Here is a 23,310-nt window from a genome sequence, read left to right as displayed (position 1 = left end):
CAGTGTATACTAGGCAAGCCTTTTTTCGACCCTGACTCCCACCTCTCCCGCTTTTGCTCCTGTTTGTCTCCGGCTACGACCTGTTTTGATCCTGACCACGTCTGCTCTCCCGTCCCGGCTTAGGACCTTTTTTGTCCCGGCTACGTCTACTCTCCCGTTCTGGCTTCGAACTCGTTTCCGATCCCGACCACGCCTTGCTCTCCCAATCCCGGCTACCGACCAGTTTTTCCTTCCCTGACACCGCCATCGCTCGCTACAGAAGATCCACTTCCGTGTTCGGATTGAAGGATTTTATACATTTCACTATAAAAGATTTTATACAAATTACATTCATTGAATGAAATGAAGATTTTCACAGAGAAAGCTTAAGTTCAATGACAGGTCACGCCCTTCCGAATGCAAATGTTTTGTTTAGTTCTGTTGATAACAGGACTCTGACAAAGAAGGCCAGACGCAGGACGCCAGGCACTGATTTGATAATCGCTTGGGGTCCAGACATCGAGGCGAGATGGTGGGGCCACGTGAGGGCTTTTCCTGGCCCGCGCATGGGAGGAGCCGGCACACCAGCTTGTGGAAAAAAACATGGGCCAGGAGAAGAACTACAGAAGATCGAGGGAGATTGAAACAGGAGGCTTGACGGAGACTCGAGCGACACTCATTCGGCTAATTCGATGGAGTTCACTTAGTTAAAACTTTAAGATAATAAATCTGCCCGCGTGTGAAAATGTCGGCTATCCTTGTCCATCTTTTCCCAAAAAGAAACGAGCGCGCATTGTTAGGTGGTGTTTGGTTAATGGAGTCAGATAACTTATTCGAACAAATTGGTAAACGGTACATTTTAATAGTTTAATTCCTAACAGGATCACAATCTGAGTACTAGAGCGACTTGCTTCCAGTGTCCAGTGAACATCGGATCGCGGGCGCTGCCCTTCCTCTTTCTTTCAATAAAATTATGAGAAAAATCTACGCGATTGGGTCTATCCTGTGTGCTGGTCCTGACAATAAATTGAACATTAAAATAATCTACTAAGCGAATTGATCAGAGATTATTTAATGGCGTGTCTGAGTAAATATGCCCAGAGTACCAAAAACATCTGTGAAATTCTAACCTGTTGTTACCTTATTCAATAGAAACATCATGTGGACACTGGCGCGTTTGAAAATTATTCCTTTTTTTTGGACTCATCGTTTGCTTCTCGAGCAAAGAGAGAGAAGTAGTCACAGAACGATCCAGCCCTGTGGCCCCCTGGCTCGGTCTTTCTTGGTCCTCCTTGTCTAGGGGGAAATGCGAGTCATGGCGGTCCAGCTCAGCTCGAATGCCCCTGGGCTCCCACTCACAGGAACAAAAGAGGGGGAACATTTAAATTCCCAGTGATGTCATTAACTACTGCGGGCGTGTCATGTAGATGTTCCTGCTAAGGTATTGAAGCTTTACAAAATAAAGATCTTTAGACGCCATATCGATTGGTTAATTGATTGATTGGCAATTTAATTGAGTTATGCAATAAAATACTTGCGCATGAATCATGACACAGCACAAAAACACAATGCTTTGATTACAAGTTAACACTTTGGGGATTTCAATCTTTATTATACATTCATGGAGTAATTTCCCGGTGGTTCAGTTCAGCAATCCAAAAGGAAACGAACATAAGTAAAAAAGGACAAAGAAAAGGTCTCGTGGGACGGATGGTGAGTTTGCGATGATTTATTCTTTTTGAGTCTGTGGCTGGAAAGGTGCCGGGTGTATTTGTAGCAAGAAATCCCCCGCCAAAACTAATAAAAGAAAAAGAAAGGAAAAGAAGAAAAAGAAAGAAAAAAGAAACAAAATATGAAGATAAAAGGAAAATAGCAAAAAGAAGAAAAAATAAGTAAAAAGCTTGGGGGTAGAAGAAAAACAACAAAATATATATCTATATAAACAAAAGAAGAAAAGAAAAACGAAAAAAGGGAATGGAGAGGGAAAAAAATACGAAAGAAGCCAGTAAAAAGAAATAAAGGGCTAGGGAAAAGGAAACAAAACGTAGAAGAAAAATAAAAAAATAAATTAAAAAAAAGGTAAAAAGCTAGGGGGAAAATAATTAAACAACGAAGAGAAAAGTATTAAAGAAAATAAAGAAAAAACATTTAGAACGGAACGGGCTCTTGATTGGCAGGGAGCCGGCTCCCGTGGTTTATTTTTTGAGTCGTTTTGTTCGCTAACGCCACATCACTAACACGTATCTGTAACCATAGGGGGCGGTAATGCACCTAAGTCATGAATACCAGCCGCCTTTGAACTCCAAGATGAAGTAAAAGAACAATGGCTGACAGTGGTTTACAATTCCAGTTTGAGAAAACTGTTCATGTATATGAAACAAACTCGCCATTTTGAAGCTAGTCAAACGAGTTCTAAGAGAGACACAACCCGCACAGGGAGACCACTGAAAGGTTTATTATTCCTAAAAAATGTCCCTTCTCACCTCCGTTGTCGTCTTGGTGGTTTTAGCAAGCCGCCATCGCTGCTCGACAGCTGCTGCAGCTGCTAGGGACGTGCCAAATTTTGCAGCTCTCTTCGGCTCCAAGACCCGGTACGAAGATTCTGCCGCTTACCGGAGGAGACTGGCCGAGCTCCAAACAGACCCGGCCGCCTCCAGCCGCTCAGTCCTTAGCGCTCCCGCTGAAGAGCGCTGCTCCCCGGTGCACCTGACCGCCATCGTTCGTCATGGCACCCGTTACCCGACGGTCAAGAACATTCACGCCATGCACCAGCTCAGCGATCTGTTGCTGCGATATCAACAAGATCAGGAGAGAGAACCGGGAAAGTTGCACAACAACACCCGGCTGCAGGGCGTCCTACGTGGCTGGGACATGTGGTACACAGACGATATGGATGGTGAGTGCTCGGGCAGGAGGGAATGATAATTATGAGCAGACATGGGACCAAGTCACACATGTGCAAGTCTCAAGTAAGTCTCAAGTCTTCACCTTCAAGTCCCAAGTAAGTCCCAAGTATTTTTTTCTTGGGCAAGTCAAGTCACAAGTCAAGTCCCGAGTCTTAGATTGTCAAGTCCAAGTCAAGTCACAAGTCATAAAAACAGCGACTCGAGTCGACTCGAGTCCAAGTCACTAAGTCTCAAGTCCCCATGTCTGATTATGAGGGACGTGGAATGTCATACAGATTCATACCAAGACATTAGATGTTTTTAAGCAGCTGTCCAGTGTTCTGTTTATATTTACCATATACACCACTGTATTTTCTACAAGGTGCGGCTCATTCTTTTTCTCGTGGCCTAACCGAGGAAAACGGAAAGCCGCTCTTTTCCACAACACATGCATTATAGATACAAAACACAATATGACGTCTGGAAACATTTAGCAATATTTTAAAACACCTAAGACACCTCTCAAATTCACGCTTCAGTTATCGCTGGTTCACTACTTTTACTTTTCATCGTGCATTGTGTTCTGTATTCTGATTGGCTGAACAGAGGAAGATGTTTTTTTATCACCAACAAAGTTGCACCTCTCCACATGCTAAATCTGCTCAAAAGCCATATTGAGGTCTTAGCACACCCTAGTGGCTCCCTAGCATTTTGTTTCAAAAATGCTTGAACAAAGTGTAGTACGTCACAAAATTTCAAGAACACAACTGATATCTCACGATCCAAAGAAGTTCCGGAGGAACATCCAAGGAACAGCAGGCCTCGCTGGACTTCGTTAAGGTCAGTGTTAATGACTGCAATATAAGAAAGGCACCTGCCAAAAATGGCATCCATGAGAGTGTTCATCGGCAAAAAAAAACACTATTGTCACAAAAGAACACAGTTGTCTCAAACTACCAGAAAGCATCTTGATTATCCTCAATAATTTTGGAGAAACATTCTGTGGACTGATGAGTCAAAAATGCAACTTTTTGGAAGGTTTATAGCCTGTTACATATGTCGAAAAAATGGCACATCATTTTACAAAAAGAACATACCAACAGTGAAGCATGGTGGTGGCGGTGTACTGGTCTGGGGCTACTTTGCTGCCTCAGGACCAGGACAACTTCCTGTGGTTGACGGAACAAGGAATTCTGGTGTTTACAAAAAGATCTTTATATAGAATGTCCGGCCATCAGCTTGTGCCTTCAAACTCAAACGCTCTTGGATCATGCAGCAGAACAACGATCCTGAACACACAAGCAAATCTACCTCCAAATTAAAAAAAAATCATAGATTCTGGAGTGGCCAAGTCAAAGTCGGGATTTAAATCCAATTGAGATGCTGTGTTGTGACCTTAATGAAATGAAATGATCTGCATTTATATAGCGCTTTTCAAGTCAATGACTTCCCAAAGCGCTTTACATTGTGCTTCACATTTCCCAATAGCGGCCATGCAGCCATGTAAGGCGCTAACCTTCATATTGACGGTATTGGGGGTTCAGTGTATTACCCAAGGACACTTCGACATGTAACTTGGACGAGCCAGGATTCGAACTGGGATCCCTTGATTTCAAGACGAGCGCTCTACCTCCTGAGCTACTGCCGCCCTTTAATGAGCAGTTCATGCTTAAAACCCTCCAATATGGCAGATTTTAAACAATTCTGCAAGAGTGGGCCAAAATTCTTCCCCACAGTGTTATTAAAGACACATCACCGGTGCAAAAATTGTCCAAACTTGCTATCATGTTCAGGAGGCAATTATTTTATCGCATAGGGCCAGATCGCTTTTGCATTTTTGGGGCCTTAACAAATGTAATCAATATTTTAAAACTACATATTGTATTCCCTGGGGTTGTCTCTGTGAGATATCAAAATTGCCCTGATGATCTTAAAACTTTGTGTGATAAATATGCAAATAACACAGAAATCAGGAAGGGTGCAAACACCTTTTCTCAGCACTATTATTATAAACATGTATTGTATACACTTTTGAGTAATACATTTAAAATGAAATTGACTTTTGTTACAATTATGATGATGTCTGGTTATGTTAGGCCAGCAGAGAAGGCCTTGCTGGTCCTGATGGCCCACTACTGCATTTTACAAATCAGTCATGAACTTTTTGGTTACCCGCTATGGTCAGACCCTGACAGCATGTTAAAATAGGTGCTATTTGCTAAGGAGTCATTTTGTTATTGTGAACTCTTTGCAGGTCAGCTGGTAGCCAAAGGCCGAGAGGACCTGCGACAATTGGCCACGCGACTGTCCACTTTGTTCCCGTCCTTGTTGGGGGAGGAATCATTGCGTGGGGAACGCATCCACGTGCTGACTAGCTCTAAGCATCGATGCATTAGCAGTGCTGAGGCCTTCCAAGAAGGACTTTACTATAAGGCCAACATAACACGTAAGGACCCTTTTCTGTTCTCTTTTTTATTACATGATCAATTCTAGGCTACATTGTCATAAATGCTGTATTGTTTTGTATCAAGATTCACGTTTAGAGTGCTGAAAATAGAAAATTAAGTGTTGCTTTCCAAAAAGGACCCGAGACCGTTAAATCCGTGAACTAGGAACCTATATTTATTAAACCTTCTATTAAACATTAAAAGTTACTTTATCCTCATAATCATTTTTTGTTTGTCTAGCATAAAAATAGTGAAAGTAAGAAAATACATGTTTCAAATACAGTCCAAACACCAACCCAAACCCACAAAAAGATGACAAAAGATTTTATTTGACTATGTCTAAGGGATACACGTTCATTAAGGGATTCCCAAATTCTAAATCATACAAAATCATACAAAATGTGTGAAAATAGCCCATGTTTTTTTTGCATTATATATATATATATATATATATATATATATATATATATATATATATACCGGAGCCATATCCCCCTAGTGCAGGGGTGTCAAACTCATTTTAACTCTGGGGCCACACGATAGAACAAACATTCTCTCGGGGGCCGGACTTTTCGATTGAGGAGAAAGAAATAAAGAGAGAAAGAAATAAGAGAAAGAGAGGGAGAGAAAAACAGAGTGTGGGACAAGGAAAGAGAAAGGGAGAAAGAGAAAGAAGAAGAGAGGAAGAGAGAGAGTGAGAGGGAGAAGGAGAGGGAGAACAAAAGAGACAAAAAGAGGAATAGTGAGAGAGGGGGAAGGAAACAGAGAAAGAAAGAGATCCAAAGAGTCATTGAAAGTGAGAAAGAGAGGAGAGAAAATAGGAGAAAAAGATAGAAGGGGAGAGCAAGAAAAAGAGAGAAAGAAAGATAAGAGAGAGAAAAGGAAAAAACGAAGAAAGAGCAAAAGAAGTTAAAAAGACACAGAAAAAGAAAGAGACAAGAAGGAACAAAGAAAGAGAAAAAGAGAGACAGAAAGAGTAAGAGAGAGAGATAGAGAGTGATAGAAAAAGGGAAGAAGAGAGCGAGAGAGAAAGAAATACAACTACAGCGTCTTTGTAAGAGGCAACATCAAGTGAACCATAATTCCTGCACCTCGTTTTTCTCTTGTGCTTGCCTTTGCGTTGTCTCGCGGGCTGGATTCAATCCCTTAACGGGCCTGATCTGGCCCGTGGGCTGCCTGTTTGACACCTGTGCCCTAGTGGGAGGTGGCTAGAGTCAAGAACACATTCCTTACTCTTTCTGGGAGATTGATACAGAGGAGGGGATTCCCAGCCCCCTCGCTCAACCCAACTGATGTGTTGGGAGTCATTAGGTGACCAAACCCCCCAATTCCAACCCCTAATGCTGAGCGCCAAGCAGGGAGGCAATGAGTACCAATGTTGTAAGTCTAAGGTATGACTGGGCTGAGGCTTGAATATATATATATATATATATATATATATATACTGGACTGTCTCAGAAAATTAGAATATTGTGATAAAGTTCTTTATTTTCTGTAATGCAATTAAAAAAACAAAAATGTTATACATTCTGGATTCATTACACATCAACTGAACTATTTCAAGCCTTTTATTATTTGAATATTGCTGATTTTGGCTTACAGCTGAAAAAAACTCAAAAATCCTGTCTCAAAATATTAGAATACTTCCTCAGACCAAGTAAAAAAAATAATTTTATAACAGCAAAACTAAATCAAACATTTGAAAATGTCCATGGATGCACTCAGTACTTGGTTGGGAATCCTTTTCCACGGATTACTGCATCAATCCGGCGTGGCATGGAGGCAATCAGCCTGTGGCATTGCTGAGGTGTTATTGATGCCCAGGATGCTTCGATAGCGGCCTTCAGCTCATTTGCATTTGTAGGTCTGGTGTCTTTCATCTTCTTAACTATACCCCACAAATTCTCGATGGGGTTCAGGTCAGGGGAATTAGCAGGCCAATCAAGGACAGTGATGCCATGGTCAGTGCACCAGTTACTGGTGGTTTTGGCACTGTGGGCAGGTGCCAGATCATGCTGGAAAATGAAATACTCATCTCCATAGAGCTTTTCAGCAGATGGAAGAATGTAGTGCTCTAAAATCTCTTGGTACACAGTTGCATTTACTCTGGACTTGATGAAACACAGTGGACCAACACCAGCAGCTGACATGGCTCCCCAAACCATTGCTGACTGTGGGAACTTCACACTGGATTTCAAGCAACTTGGATTTTGCTCCTCTCCAGCCTTTCTCCAGACTCTGGCGCCTTGACTTCCAAATGAAATGCAAAACTTGCTTTCGTCTGAAAAGAGGACTTTGGACCACTCTGCAACTGTCCAGTGCTTTTTCTTTTGCCCAAGTCAGACGCTTCTTCCGTTGTCTTGAGTTCAGAAGTGGCTTGACCATGGGAATACGGCTATTGTAGCCCATTTCCCGGACACGTCTGTGAACTGTGGCTTTTGATACCTGGACTCCAGCTTCAGCCCACTGTCTTTGAAGCTCCCTCAAATTCTGGAAGCGGCTCTTCTTCACAATTTTGTTAAGGCTGCGGTCATCTCTCTTGGTTGTGCAGCGTTTCCGGCCACATTTTTCCCTTCCAACAGACTTTTTGTGGATATGCTTTGAAACTGCACTGTGAATAGCCTGCTCTTTGAGAAATTTCTTTTTGTGTCTTACCCTCCTGATGGAGGGTATCAATGATGGTCCTCTGGACAGCAGTCAGATCAGCAGTGATTTAGTTTACTGAACCAAGCTGAGTGTTTTTAAGGCTCAGGAAACCCTCGCAAGGTGTTTCGAGTTAATTAGATGATTCAGGTGATTAGTTAAATAGCCTACTTGTATACTTTTTCATGATATTCTAATATTTTGAGATAGGATTTTTGAGTTTTCTTAAGCTGTAAGCCAAATTCAGCAATATTAAAATAATAAAAGGCTTGAAATAGTTCAGTTGATGTGTAATGAATCCAGAATGTATGACATTTTTGTTTTTTTAATTGCATTACAGAAAATAAAGAACTTTATCACAATATTCTAATTTTCTGAGACAGTCCAGTATATATATACAGGGATCAGAATTTTCCGCGGATCCGCGGATTTCCGCTGTTTTTGAACCCCAAAGGCATTCCGACTTTTTCACTTTTTCTCTTGCGTAGCAAACAAATTCAAAATCCGACTGTCTCACTCTTTCCTTTATTGCTCTGGCGCATCCTGGCGGCCGTTAGAAAAATTGGTCCGCCCTGTTTTATTCCTGGACCCTGGCTATTTCAGCTGAAAATGAAAATCTCCATTCTGATCCCTGTATATATATATAATGTCATTGGTATTTTCAAATTATTTTCAGAGATAATGCATTTTGAAGAGAGCCTGTCTCGTCTTTCACTTCCTAAACTATGAAGTTATGTGAAGCACACCAGCTTCCTAGGTTTACATGTTAACGAAAAGGTTTTGAGTGGTTTCAGCCAAGTTTTGGTAGTTTTTGCGGAGAATGGCTAGGTGTTTTGTCGCAGATGGGTGTAGCAATTGTTCAACAAATGGCGAGCAGCCAAAATGGGGCCCACGGGCAAAAATAACACAGAGCACTCAATGGGCTAAACCAGACAGGGACATGGTAGGTTAGCATACATTTGTATGTATTTTTCTTTATCATTAATTTATTTGGCAAACACTTAATATTATATCACTGCACTATTTTTCTATCCGTCCAAAACTTTAATATTTGAATTTAGGATGAAATTAAAAGATCTGTTTTTTTAAATGAAAAATTCGATTAATCAGTTAATCAAAAGAATAAAGAATCGATTAATTGATTATTAAAATAATAGTTGGTTACAGCCCTATTATTGACACACAGCAGAAAAGGTGACTGTGGGTGACTGTTAAGCTAATTAGAATGCAGAACACTATGCACAATGAAAATCCACAAAATGGCAAAACCATAAAAATTAAACAGCGATACAGGTAAGGAATTACAGACGCTGCCCTACTTACGAACGAGACGACGTTCGCAAGTTGAATTTGTTCGTATATTCTCAATCGGATCAAGCTTTCTTGTTCCACTTTTATTTGAAAAGAAACGGCTCGCCTCGTCTTTACACTTCACACTAACCATATTGAACGGATACACGAGATATTAAACAATAAAAACGTCAAAGCTCTTAATGTGCTAGAGATACAACACACATAATACTGTACGTTTACACTCGTACTAGGAAGTAGAAGCCGGATTTCTTCTTTGGGGTGGATGCTGGGTGACACCCCACAGCGCCATCCCACGCTGGTAGCGGTGGAAATAAGCACTACAGTAATGTCCTGTACTCGGAAAAAGGTGCACACAATACAAAATCTAAAAATGTTCGTATCTACCATTTTACGTAAGTCGAATGGTTGTAAGTAGGGGAGCGTCTGTACTGTATATATTTGCTGCTTTATCTAATAGTGTGACATTGATGTCCTCAACTTTTAACTTTTTTTTTTTTTTGTCACACTGCCTGTTAGCGGTGCACTATCGCCACCAGGTGGATGATGGGCTGCTGCGTGCCTTTGAAAGTTGCAACAGTTACGTGGAGGGCGTGGAGAAGAACCGAACAGCGCTGGCAGAAGTCCACAAGTTCAAACAAGGCCAGGAGATGGAGGCAGTGAGGAAGAAAGTGGCTGACAAATTGGGTCTTCCTCTCAGCGACTTCACGCCAGGTTACCGTGGCGATGTTTCTCCACCTGAAGGCAAAGGAACCGGAAATGATTACCAAGTCCGTCTCTCGCAGATCTGATGGAGGCCGCCTTCTTCCTTTGCTCGTACGAGCTGGCCATCAAGTCCGAGCACTCCCCATGGTGCTTACTGTTTGAGCCGGAAGATGCAAAGGTAACCCCGGATTACACCAAAATAAAAAAATAAAAAATGCTGCTAAATTGTTTTTTGAGAGAGCTGTTGAGAGGTTTACCCCCTTCGGATCATTTTTGCATGATCTGATGCTGCTGGGAATTTTTGGAGGGGTTGGGAAATAACTTTAGCGTAAATTCTGGACTACACAGTGCACCTGATTTAAAAGCTGCATGCTCAAATTTAAAAACGAAACTCAATGTTGTCTTTGTACAGGCTGTACTGGATTTAAATCTTAAACAACCATACAAATGAACTCATTCATGTACTTTTCTTATATTTTGAGCCTGGCCATACCAACGACATGGGAAATTGTCAAAACATTTTGATTGATAACTTCAACTCCAATTCGATGTAAACATTTTCAGACTTGATTTGTGGGTGAAAAAGACTTTGTTATGAATATTTAAAAAAGTATTGTCAAACCTGTTCCTGCTAGGTGTAATATGGATAATGTTGGCCAAAACATGGACTAATTTCTCCCAGGTGTTTGTACGGGTGCTTGAAAGTCTTTAAAATGCTTGAGATTTGATTGAAAAGTTCTTGAATGTTGAGTAAAGTGCTTGTAAATGCTTGAAATAGTTGCCATGTTTCTCAACAAGTCTGCTTAAAAATTACGCCAACACTGCTCTCTCGTGGCTTTGCTGCAAGGATTACATATCAATAATGGGCCATGCATTAAATAAAGGTAGGATTCCCAAGTGGTAAGTTGTAATGGGAAGAACTTTCAGCAACTAAAAATGTAAGTTACATACTGTCATCTTTACCCAACACCAATATAGGGAGAGATTTGTCCCAAAAATACTTACACGTGTCTTGTTCAGACCCACAAATCCATGATATATTTGCGATTCATTCAAGATCTAAAGATTATATTTATTGATAAATGCACACACAAAATTAACAATTGCATATGTAAATCACAGATATAATTGAGGCTCCGCAAAATACATAATTCACACCAGATTTCTTCATTAATAGGCCTGGAGAATATGGAAAATTGTCTTAGAAATCCTTAAAAAGTGTTTAATTTTGGCCATGAAACAGGTGTACGAACCCTACCATGTTCCCCTATAGACGGGCGTCATACATGTTTTGTATTTAGAGTGCATGCGTCATGGAAAAGAGCAGCTCGTAGTTTTCTTCTGTGCAGCCACGAAAATTAGAACAAGCCACACCGTTTTTAAAGCAGCAGTGTTCAAGATGTAGCAAAAAAGTAGCAGCTTCTAGTCTGGACTGTACGGTAAGTGCTGCATAACTTCCACTAGGTGGCAGTGCTTCACTGTTTTGAGTTCGCCATAATATTGGAGCTAATGCGCTCGTTCCTGTTCCGGTAGGTCCTGGAGTATAAGTGTGACCTAAAATTGTTCTGGAAGCGGGCGCACGGCCACGCCATCAACCTGCTTGCCAGTTGCCCGCTTTTCCATCACGTTTTCAGGACCCTCGACAAGGCCGGATGGCCTCGCAGGTCAGTTTGCAGCCTCGATATTAAGATCACTTGACGTTGTCGATAGAAGGTCATAATAGAAATGTTCGACCTTGAACTCCATTGTCGACTATTGTCGTCATACACGTTTTTTCCAACAGCGTAAGGCCTCTTACATGATTACAATCTCTGCTGATAGACACTATTGCGCATGAGCAACTATTTCTCAAGTGTTAACAAACAGTAATTACGGCATCTGCATCATATACACATACCAACTTTCTTCAAGTTTTTGAGCATTTAATCCTGGATACAGCAAACAAAAAGACTACTTGCATTTGATAGGAGTATTTCAGTGTCGCACAAACATTCAAATAGAAAGCATGTCAGACAGATGAACAAAACTAGGTCCGACTCGCTAAGATTTAAGTAACATTTAAGCAATATGGTTTTGATGACATGCAATGTACAATTTATGCGAGTACATTTCGCTACGAAATTAGAGCTCAAGCGTTGTGCCAGACTGCCTGAAAATAGTATTTGAAATCCAATGCATGCAGTCCAAAGAAGAAACAACAAGGGTCAGTTCCGCTAAGCAGTCTAGTGTAAGCTAGCTTTCATTTGGATTTACTCTTACAGCGGATTCAAAGGTACCGACTGGTGGTGTGTCGTGACATTTCTTTCAATTAAAGAAATGTGCCTTGGCTCAAAAAACATTTAAAAACACTGCAATTAAATATGTATTTTTCTTTGTACCCATTTTTCTTATGTTTATTGTATTTTTCCACATAATTCAACGTAATGCTAAATTTGAGGAAAAAATTGATAAATATCCAATTATTTGACTAATAGTTTTATCATCTGAGACTCTTTGACTATTAAAATAGTTGTGTTGCAGCTCTACTAGACAGTGAGCCCCAGGATGGGCAGTGGCCTTTTGATGCCAAGTGATTTGTCCACAGGGCCACCGACACACCCCCTGATCCCGCCTCCATCCTTATTGGCCATGCCGAGACACTCCTGCCGTTCCTCGGCCTATTGGGCCTCTATAAGGATGAGGTTCCGCCTACTGCAGACAACTACCAGACGCAGCATGGTAAGAATCGTCCTGTCTTACTGTAGCTGAAAGGTGTCAAACTCTTTAGCTCGGGGCCCACATGGTAAAAACACTTCTTACTGGGCCAGACTAGCAGATGAAAGCGAAAGAAAGAGCGAGAGAGAGAGAGAGAGAGAAAGCAAGAGAAAGAGAGAAAGAAAGAACAAAAAAAACAAATGGCGAGCGTGAGAGAGAAATATGGAACATAGGGAAAAATGAGAAAGAGGGACTGAGAGGGAAAAAGAGAAAAAAATAGAAAACAATGAGAAAAGCGGGAGAGAAAGAGAAAAGTGAGCGCATCGTATTGTAAGCCGCAGTGTTTAGAATGTAAAAAGAAAGTAGCAGCTAGTAGTCCGGAATTTACAGTACAGTGGAACCTCGGTTCTCGACCATAATCCGTTCCAGAACCCTGTTCGAAAACCGATTTGTTCGATCACCGAAATCGTTTTTCCCATTAAAAATAATGTAAATTGTTTTAATCCGTTCCAACACCCTGAATGTTTACCTTGGGTGTTTAACATAAACTTAAAGCTAACCCAGGCTAATCGTACGTTCGCGTTATCGTAATCTTCCGTACAAAAGATTACGCTAACATGAACGTGTAAAAATAAAAAATTCAGGTCAATTACAAGTCATTTAGCACCCGGTCTCCACAACAAGTGGTGAGCGGTTCATTGGAAAGGGGGCTCCGTCCCAACACCCACAATGTTGGGCTCCGTTCCAACACCCTGAATGTTTACCATGAACGTAAACATGAAGCTAACCCAGGCTAATCGTACGTTAGCGTTATCGTAATCTTCCGTACGTAAGATCACGCTAACATGAACGTGTAAAAATTAAAAAAAAAAGGATAAAGAAAATAATTATGATTGGGATTTCTTACCTTTGTGGTGGTCAGCAGAAGGCGCAGGCAAGATCAGACTTTGCACACCTCCTTCATATTTTGCTATTATTTCTTTCTTAAATGCAATAGTTGTACGCACTACTTTTCTTTTTTTCACCTGTAGCAACTTTGCTGCATGCACTGACTTTTTTCGGAGGCATAATTAGGGGCTAGAACACTTCGTACACCTATAATAAAAGTGAAAACAAAAAGAAGCAAGTGCGCACGTGATAACAGTTGGTCACGAAAAGAGCGATCAACACCCGTACGCCGCTCAGCATTGCACCCTAGCGTACGCACTCACGCATTACCGGCGTTCGAACTCCGATTTTTTTTGACCGAACAGCGAAGCAAGAATTTCTCGAAATTTTGGGTCGGACTCCGATTTGTTCGAACTGAGAGGCGTTCGAAAACCGAGGTCCCACTGTACTAGCAAATTTTCTATCAATCACTCACAGCTCACCGATCCCTTAATCACCAGGATCATCGGGGCACCACTTACTGTGGTGTGTTTTGGGCAAGTACAGCCTGGCAGCATCCATCCTTCTACAGGCTGTTAAAAAAAAATAAAAAAAAACTTGCTCCCCTACATAAAGCAGATAGTATCGGTTTCGGTCGTTACCACTAAGAGGAAAATCCTTCTGATCTGACTCAGATATAGCACCTTTATCATCTGGTTGCCGTCTTTTTTAGGTGTACGGCAACATTTCGCTCGTCACAAATGAGCTGGAACTTGGCATTGACGGGCAGCAACAAAAATAAAACATTGATTCATTTGTGATTCCTCACATAATTGAGTATGCCAGTTGACACTGCAAGCTTACACACTCAATTATAGTGCAAAAAATACAAAATGCGTCTTACAATATTGGTACATTATTTGCTTATTTTAATTACTTTTTTATTTTGCTGTATTTTAAATTGTTTTTTTTTTCTTCTCCAGAATACGATACATAAAATCATTAGTAATGGGTTTCCTATTCACTATATACACTGGTACCTCTACTTAAGAATTGAACCCGTTCTGGGAGTAGCTTTATAAGCTGTAACATTTGTAAGTAGAGACGCTTTTTAAAAGTAAATGTGTTAATCCGTTCCAAGCCCTGCAAAAGTATGATAATTTTTGAACAAATCATAATAAAGCAACAGAACTTCAAACAAATACATGTTAAAATTAGGTTACTGTGTAATAAACACATAATGGAGAGGCACATGATGTTTAAAAAAAAAAAAAAAAAAAAAGGATAAAGGTAATAATAAAAATTCATGCATAGGCATTGGGTTGGCAGGTAGAACTCTGGGAGCGGCGAATGGCTCTGCGCACTGTACTGTATTTTTGACTTTGCAATGTGCTCCCGTTCAGGTACCTTGTAACCTGAAATTTTTGTATGTTGAGACATTTGTAAGTAGAGGAACCTCTGTACTTATATCTCTTATAGAAAAATAAATATTTGTATTTTGAGAACGACGGCATTCAAACATCCATCCATTATCTGCAATGCTTATCCTCAGTAGGGTTGCGGGGGTGCTGGAGCCCATCCCGGGTATCTTTGGGCAGTGGGCAGGGGACACCCTCAACAGCCTGTCGCAGGGCACACACAGGGACAGAAAACTCACTCGCTCATTCACACCTAGGGACAATTCGGACCATTCAATTCACCTGAAATGCATGTTTTTGGAATGTGGGAGGAAACTGGAGTGCCCGGAGGAAACCCACGCAAGCACAGGGAGAACATGCAAACTCCACACAGGAAGGTTCGATATCATGACCTTAGAACTGTGCTGCACACGCGCTAACCACAGCGCTCAAACTGTTCTTGAATAATAGTGGAATAATAAAATGACATAGACTATATCAACATCAACCAATTTAACCTGCCTGTTTAACTTTAGATATCTTTTTGATGTGAATTTATTGAAATACAATTTTAATCTCATCTACTAATAACCCAGTGAAATTTCTGTTATTAAAAATAAACAACGCAGTCAGAAGTTTGTTAACCCATAAAAGGCCTATTAAAGAAGACATATTAGCGATTGACTCGTCTTTTGTTGTATAAAAAATGTGGTTTTGTGGTCACATGACTTTGAAGGCGATTCATGAGCAAGAAAAACATGATTGTGGTGTCAGTACACTAAACAACAATAAAATAAAGTTCAAGGAGAAATAACATACAGTGAAAACAGTTCCAGGTGTATGATGCCGTAATGAATCAAGATTATCTTGGGCCGACGAAAACCTTCCTGGGGCCCGGATGCGCCACACAGGCCTTGACTCTGACCCGCGCTCTAACCCATTTGACTCTCCTGTGTTGATCCCCAGGTCGCCTATTCCGCTCTAGCTTGCTGGTGCCCTACGCAGCCAACGTGGTTTTCGTTCTATTGGACTGCGCGCGAGGACCCCGCCTTCAGATGCTGGTCAACGAAGTGCCTGTTCGATTCCCGGGCTTGCCCCACGAGGACGCGCCACTCTACCGAGACGTAAGAGTGGCGTACCGCCACCTACTGGATGGATGCGACTATCATGAGGCGTGCAGGGGCGTGGCTGTTGGGCGCCAACCCAACACCGAGCTCTGATTTCCTGCAATGGCCACTTAGAAAAAGGTGGCCCACACTATTCCGATTTGGAGGCCGATGTGTGGTTTTCATATCGCCACAACCGGCGCATTGTTGCCGCTGCACCATCACATTGACGAATGTCTCAAATGCTTGTTCGGGTCACATGCTAAGAAGGGCTAATGGGACTGTGTGTAATATTTAGTGCCTCATAGTGGTACATAAAATTAAAAAAAACGGTAAAAAACAAAACGTTGTTTTGAATACAAGGCAAAAATACATGAATTATAGCAATGTTGATTTTTTTTTAAAACTTTAGGTGGAGAAATTGTTTTTTTTTATACATAGTGGAATACCTACCTAGGAGTCGCCGCCATGTTGGTCTACCATCTTGCTGTGCTCTTAATACAGATTTTTGTACACATTAGATTATACAGTGACATCTAGTGGTCAAATATTACACACTGGGGCTTTAAGAACTAGAGCTGTGTTTCTTTTCTTAAGTGGTGAAATTGAAACAACAGAGGGGGAAAAAATCAGATAAATTGGTTGTCGATCCAACGTTGATGATCGTGTTGTCCTGATTTTAACTCTATTGTCGTCCTCGGGTCAAAATGACCCGCCACTCTGTTGTTAAAAACCCAGGGAACAATCCCTTATATTTTATTCAACTATAAATATGGTGAGTTTTCCTAGACTGGTCCCAACAGTATAAAAAAATGACATGTTTTTTTTTAAATTCAAATTTCCATTTAAGTGTATAAAAAAGTACAAAAAAGGTCCTTAATATGAGGATAACAAGAGCATTAAGGACCACCTTGTACTTCTTGTTTATATCTGCTTACATAGAAATGGGAATTAAAAACAGTTCATTCGTCTACTGCTGTGATCAATCAACAATAGTCATCACATTTAAAATTGAATAAAATATCCATCCATCCATTATCTGCACCGCTTATCCTCAGTAGGCTCGCGGGGGTACTGGAGCCCATCCCAGCCGATTTCGGTCAGTGGGCAGGGGACACACACAACTGGTTGCCAGGCAGTCGCAGGGCACACAGAGACAAACATTTCACTTGCTCATTCACACCTAGGGACAATTTGGACCGGCCAATTCACCTGATCAATAAAATATCATTTAGGTGTATTTTTCTGACAGTGTTGTGTCATTTTAACCGGAAGACAACAGAAGGGTTAAAACTGTATAAATCAGTGCTTCTTAACTGGTGGGTTGGAAACCAAAGTGGGTTGCAGACCCGTTTTCAGTGGGTCATGGGCATTGCCTTTGCAAATAAATGCTAAGAAAAGAAAACAATAACTGAGGGTTTTCTAACTCTCAAATTTTAGGGTCCTTTTGAATAAGAGCACAATAGAATAGGACATGTTTTCCCAAAGGTTTGGCATGATTTATAGTTTTGGGACTTGGACAAAATGGGATTGTTTTTTTGTTTACGGTTTTATTTATTTATCTTAGAGGTGAAGTGTGAAACTCCAATCCTTTGTCATTTTTTTAACAGGGTTCTTACGGATGAATTACTTGTCAATGCTTGAGTTTTGATATTGCGCTTTCAAGGTTTGAAAGTACTTACATTTTGGGTGAAGTGCTTGCAAATGTTTGAAATTGTTGCCATGTTTCCTGGCATTCTGACTATGTGGACCTCCCTCGTAATTAACGGGAGCTGACGTTGGTTTGTATCTATGAAGCGTCACCACCTCCTATGGGTTGTGTCGAAGAGGACAGGTGCATGCTACACCTAAAACAGGGCAATATGAAATCTGTATTGGATTACATGTCAATTATGGACATTTATTGTTGGCTTTGCAAAAAATCAAGGTTGCATTTCCCAATGGTAAATTATCATGTAACTTCCTGCAACTGAAAAAGTAAACTACATATTATCGTCACTTTTATCCAGCACCTATATGGGGGAGAGATTTGTTTCAAAAATATGTACATGCATATTGTAAATTCTCTATGATGCAGCCGGGGTAAATCAGTGAAAGCTGTCGGGCCCTGCCGATAAACAGAAGAGTGGGTTGTGACACCCTGACCCGAGTGACATGGCCGCTTTCTCGTGTCCTGTTTCATCTGGAGGGACGAAAGCATTACCAACTTGGGTGCCGAGGTGCTTAACTTGTTTCGGTGTTGGGGCATTTGGGTTGGCCATGGTCACATTTTTTGTTTTTTCCTACATTTTCCTTTTTTCCTTTCGTTGTTTTTGTGTATGTGTTTATCTTGCTATCGGTCACCCTTCTCAAAGGATATGACTAGGGTAGATAGATGGATATTTACTCATGATCTAAAATTCCCTTTTTTGATAAAATGCACAAACAAGACTAAAAATAACTCATGTAAATTGTGTATATATTTGTGGATCTGCAAAAACACATGATTCATACCAGATTTCATTAATGGTACTGGAGAAATTGAAACATTGGCTTTGAAAGTCCTTAAAAAGTGCTTGAATTTGTCCATTAAAACGGTGTACGAACCCTGAGAGCAGAATTGAAGTGGGACTTGATTTCCCCAAGGTTTTTATAGGGCATGCTTTGTTAATAGTTATGGGCCTGGATTTTCTTTTTAATTTCATTTATTGGGGGTTTGAGAGGTCATGGGACAAGAGTGAAAATCCAATCCTTTGTTATTTTCTTCTTAAAATACTTGAATTATTACGGTAATCATTTGAGATGTGCCAATGCTGTTTCCTGATGAATTGTGAAATAAAGCTGAGAGCTTTTTAATTGATGTCTTCTTTGAAAGATGGAAAGTGGTTTGAAAAAATACAGGAACGCTTTTCTTGTTAAAGGAGGTTTATGTAACTTTAAAATTGCTGAAGCCATCTTCACTGCAACTCCTTGTGTTGCGCATGTAAGTTTGTGAAATTTTTAGACTCGCTAAAAAAAACTCTTTTTTATCTTTTTTTTAAGGTTTGGATTAGCATTTAGACTACGTATTTTAAGACCTTTTCTTACTTTCACCTTTTTCATCGTGGAACGATAGAAAACAGCCTCGAGTGTAACATAACTGTTCCTCCAGCCCCCCTCCTCCCGCCTCCTTCCCTTCAGCGTAATGCGATGCATGGCTGGAACACTGAGGGTAAAAGTAAGATAAAAGCAGATAAGCGCGATGGAAAAATATATAATGGCTCTTTGAACTCAGAGAAGCACTGTGAACACATTCTTAATATAAAAAATATTTAATTTTGAACTTTTTAAGGACACCAAGTTACACACCCAGCCTTTAAGGGCACTAAACTTAAAAATACCACACACAAGGGATGACGGAAGGTTAAACTGGAGGACCCATCGAATAGGTAGAAATGAAAGTATAAATGGAACAGAATAAAATTATCTTTATTGTCAATGATATCAAAGTTGAGAAACATTGTGTGCAACAGGATTAGACATCACACTCAGGGGTAAATATGTTAGCCTTTAAGCACAGATTAAATTTTCTCTTCCCTGTGCACAAACATGCAATAAATAGGGCACAATAAAAATAACACAGCAGCAAGGTCAAAAACAAATGTAAGAATATAGATATATATATAAAGTTTAGATTTTAAAAATGTGCAAAGTATAGCTGAAACCTAAATAGATCAGTTTTGCATTGAATCGTCAGAAGGCAGATAGGTAGTAGGAGAGACTTCAGAGTCATAACAGCTTAATGGGAGAAGCTGTCCTTGAGCCTGCTGGTTCTGCAATCTTCCGTGAAAGCAGCAGGTTGAAGAGGCTTAAAATAGAAAAATAAGATAAAAGGAGGAAATATTTACAAGGCAGTGCTTAGAGACTGGCCTTAGGTGTACATGCTCTTTTAACGTCATAATAAAAATACACCGAAAGGAATAGTGCATTGCGTCAGTCATGCCATGAAAAGTTGTACGATAACATTAGGCTGCAACAAAATGATTCCCAAATGAGTCGCAAGATATATACTTTCAAAGATTTTCACACTTGTTTCGAGTGATGATGGCCATGGAGAAGAAACTGTCACTGAGCCTGTTGGTCCTTTTTTTCAAGGGAATTGTAGTAGCACCTACCAGAGGTTAAAGAGACGATGGCTGGGGTGAGAAGAGTTTTGATGGCCTAACCATGTCCTTCAGACTGGGCAGAGAGCAGCCAATGAACTTCCGAGCGTTATTGATTACTCTCTGTATGTTTTTCCTGTCTGCTGTTGTTCTCCCGGCATACCATAGTTACAAATATATGCCTAAAAATAAACATGTAATACCTAAATAAACGACAAAGGTGCAAATTATGCATATTATTACAACAAAATGTTATTTAATTGAAAAAGCAACGCATTTGCCTAAGCTTTACACCTATTGGTTGACAGGCGTTGCAGGTGTCCAGTGCACTCGTCGATCAACCAATTGGTGAACAGCACAGTCAGTTTGAACTGCCCCTTTATTTGAACAACACTTTGTTTGACAAAGTCACAGATCCGTTAACCCCCTGAGTTGTCGGGGCAACAATTCCAGTAGTGTGTCTTAGGCAGATACAGCCTCTGGGCGCCCATCCCTCTTCAGGCTGTTTTTTGGGTTGGGCTTTGCTTCCCTACATGTAATAGTAGAGGTTTCCATGGTAACCATTAGCAGGAGAAGCCTGCTCTCAAATACAGCACCTTAATCATCTGGTCGCAGTTGTTTTTGATGTAAAGAAGGGGTCGGGAACATTTTCTCAACAGTGAACCTAAATTGTTTAATATGTCATGAATAGTGATGTGAATCACCTGTGCCCAATCATTTGGCGCCAACCGCTGCTGGCTCTGATTGGCTCCCTGTCCTTAGTTAAATCCAGTCACGTCAATCCCCTGTTGTCGATCCGTCTGCATCTGTGGAAAACGTTACGCAATTGGGTCCTGATTCCGTTCTGGTCCTGACATACTAAGCTTTCACATAAAGGATTATTTAGCGATTTACAGACAAAACGGGGTCTCCTGGTGTGACACCCTGACTGTAAACTAGTTAAAAGTATTTCCTATATATACTGGACCGAACCCTTTGGAAATCAGTATTATCTTGTCTTTTCACAAATGACAATTGGCTCTGCATGAAGCACTATTATAAAAATCACACAAGTCCTATTTTATTTCTGGTCATATGAAATGAGTAGGCTCCCTTTTCAGCCCGGGGGTTTTCTACCCAAAGCCCACCCACTTAGCGATGGAGGAGGAATTTGAATGAATGGAACAGCACCGATGCATATTTATTGGGAAACAAATCAGGAATATGTTGATAACAGAAAACACTTTACCTGTCATGAACCAGAACAGGATCAGGACCCAAACGCGTGACACACAAGCCTTTTGTTTTACGGGAAATGGGGAGTCATGCACGTTATGCAACAGTCTGGCGTGAAATGAAAGGAAGCCAGAGGCCGACGAGATCGATACCAATTGCCCAAGTAGATATCGGACAGATGGGATCAATACCGGACAGGATAGACAGGATAGATAATGAAACAGGATATCAAAAACAATCAGGACAAACTAGACGGGAACGAAAACTGGAGAGAATATTAACAGGACAAAAATAGACGGGAACGAAACTGGAAACTGATATCAAACAGGATGAAAATAAACGGGAACAATACCGGACAGGGAATACCAAGAGGAAACAGGACTTAGTCAAAACCCACGTCTTGCGGGGCAGAGGTTGGACTGACAAAGGAAGAGAGAGAGCACTGAGCTTAAATAGAACAGAAAGCCAATCTGTCAATGAGCCGCAGCTGGCGCCACATGGGCCAATTGGGCGCCATGTCAACCGTGACACTTAGTTATTGTTCGGAGTTTTGTGGGCTGCTGTGGATGGTAAGTGAAAAACATTTGCAGATCTTTTCTTTGAGAATGAGTAAAATTTTTAAAGCCAGTCTCCTCATCTACATTAGCAGCTGCCTGTGTCTGAGGGACCTCCTGCTGAAATGTCGCAGTCTCCCTGGTCTCTAACCTCCCTCTAACTCTATCATGTCTGTTAATTTCACACAATTGGTTGTTTCCCTTTGTTTGGTTGTGCCTTTTTTTCTTTTCCTGGCTTTTTTGGCTCCACCTAGCACTTTTCTGCCCTTCGTTGTTGGTTGGATATCTTAACCACTAGGGCTGTAGGGGCACCATTTCTTGTGGTGTGTCTTGGGCATTTACAGCCTCGTGACACCCATCCCTCCCCAGGCCAGCAAATGTTTCCTCGCGGTCTCGAACCGGAGACCTTTCACGCATTTGGCGAATGTGCTAACCACTGCACTACTGAAATACACCTAACTTATATCATTCACGCTGTTCTTTGTTCATTTTACCGCTACAGAAAAGAAGACTGGTGGTGGGCCAAACCAACTTCATAATTGGAAGGGGAATTTCCCCAGATGTTAAAACTCACCTGATCTGTTGCGCTTAATATGGTCAAATAGCTGATTAAAGAACGAATGGCCGAGTAAGGTTAGATAGTGCAGCCAGCCCAAACACCACCTTGACAGGAGTTGGCCCTTCGGGAAACCTCCCGTTCTTTCTGATTAGTTACTCCGGCATTGGTAAAGAACCACGTATGGCTTGCGAGCCTTAGGTTCCCGACCCCTGGCTCCTGCGGCTAAAAACACCAATACTAGATCCTAAATCACCGGGGGAATACTTTTGTTATGGAAATAATGAGTATAATATTGCACAATACAGTTTAGGGTACATCACTTAAGAAATACTATGTTACTGAAAAAGAATGTAGAATTCCAGCAATCAGAATTTAAAATAAGCAACAAATAGATCTGTGGACTGAATATGCTATGTCAAACTTTAAAGGGACAGTGTGACGTATTTAGCTCCACCTAGTGGTAAAATAAGTTAATTGATTGGGGGGAAACATTTTACTACTATCAAGTACGCATAAACTAACACATGTCAAGTCAAGTTATGTTTATTTGTATAGCCGTAAACGTGTTTTTAGTACTAAATGGTGGAGAAATTTGTATTTGACATTAGATGAGGCTCAGCTGGAGAGGGCACTAAGGATACCCTTAAAAACCTCTTTCTTTTTTTCCCTGTTTTTAACTTTCATCTCTCTCTTTTCTATATCTTTTATATCATTATTTTATTTTTCAACACAAGGATCTATCTATCTATCTATCTATCTATCTTTTGTTTTCTTCTTTTTCGCTCCTCTTTTATTCTTTTTTAAATGTTATTTTTCTTGCTTTCTTC

The 23,310-nt window shown here is 40.8% G+C and overlaps 1 protein-coding gene across 1 annotated transcript; it reads left to right on the top strand.

Annotated features, from left to right (window-relative positions):
* The first annotated feature begins 2,275 nt into the window (after window positions 1-2,275).
* Window positions 2,276-18,869, top strand: minpp1b (multiple inositol-polyphosphate phosphatase 1b). The gene is made up of 7 exons (XM_088324035.1): window positions 2,276-2,875; window positions 5,119-5,310; window positions 9,785-9,979; window positions 10,051-10,148; window positions 11,504-11,634; window positions 12,555-12,688; window positions 15,895-18,869. The coding sequence occupies exons 1-7, from the start codon at window positions 2,449-2,451 to the stop codon at window positions 16,146-16,148; spliced, it is 1,431 nt and encodes a 476-aa protein (XP_088180161.1). The 5' UTR covers window positions 2,276-2,448; the 3' UTR covers window positions 16,149-18,869.
* Window positions 18,870-23,310: the final 4,441 nt, after the last annotated feature.

The sequence above is a fragment of the Urocampus carinirostris genome, chromosome 19 (genome assembly GCF_059441175.1).
Source record: "Urocampus carinirostris isolate Australia breed hairy pipefish chromosome 19, RoL_Ucar_1.0, whole genome shotgun sequence".
Taxonomy (NCBI): Eukaryota; Metazoa; Chordata; class Actinopteri; order Syngnathiformes; family Syngnathidae; genus Urocampus; species Urocampus carinirostris.
The sequence above is the reverse complement of the archived record's forward strand: the minus strand, read 5'-3'. Positions and strand labels throughout refer to the sequence as shown.

Excerpts from the sequence above, each read along its gene's own strand:
- minpp1b (XM_088324035.1), top strand. The coding sequence starts at position 2,449 with ATGTCCCTTCTCACCTCCGTTGTCGTCTTGGTGGTTTTAGCAAGCCGC. Across the intron at positions 9,980-10,050 it reads TCTCAGCGACTTCACGCCAG|ATCTGATGGAGGCCGCCTTC; the intron begins GTTACCGTGGCG and ends CGTCTCTCGCAG. Across the intron at positions 12,689-15,894 it reads CAACTACCAGACGCAGCATG|GTCGCCTATTCCGCTCTAGC; the intron begins GTAAGAATCGTC and ends GTTGATCCCCAG.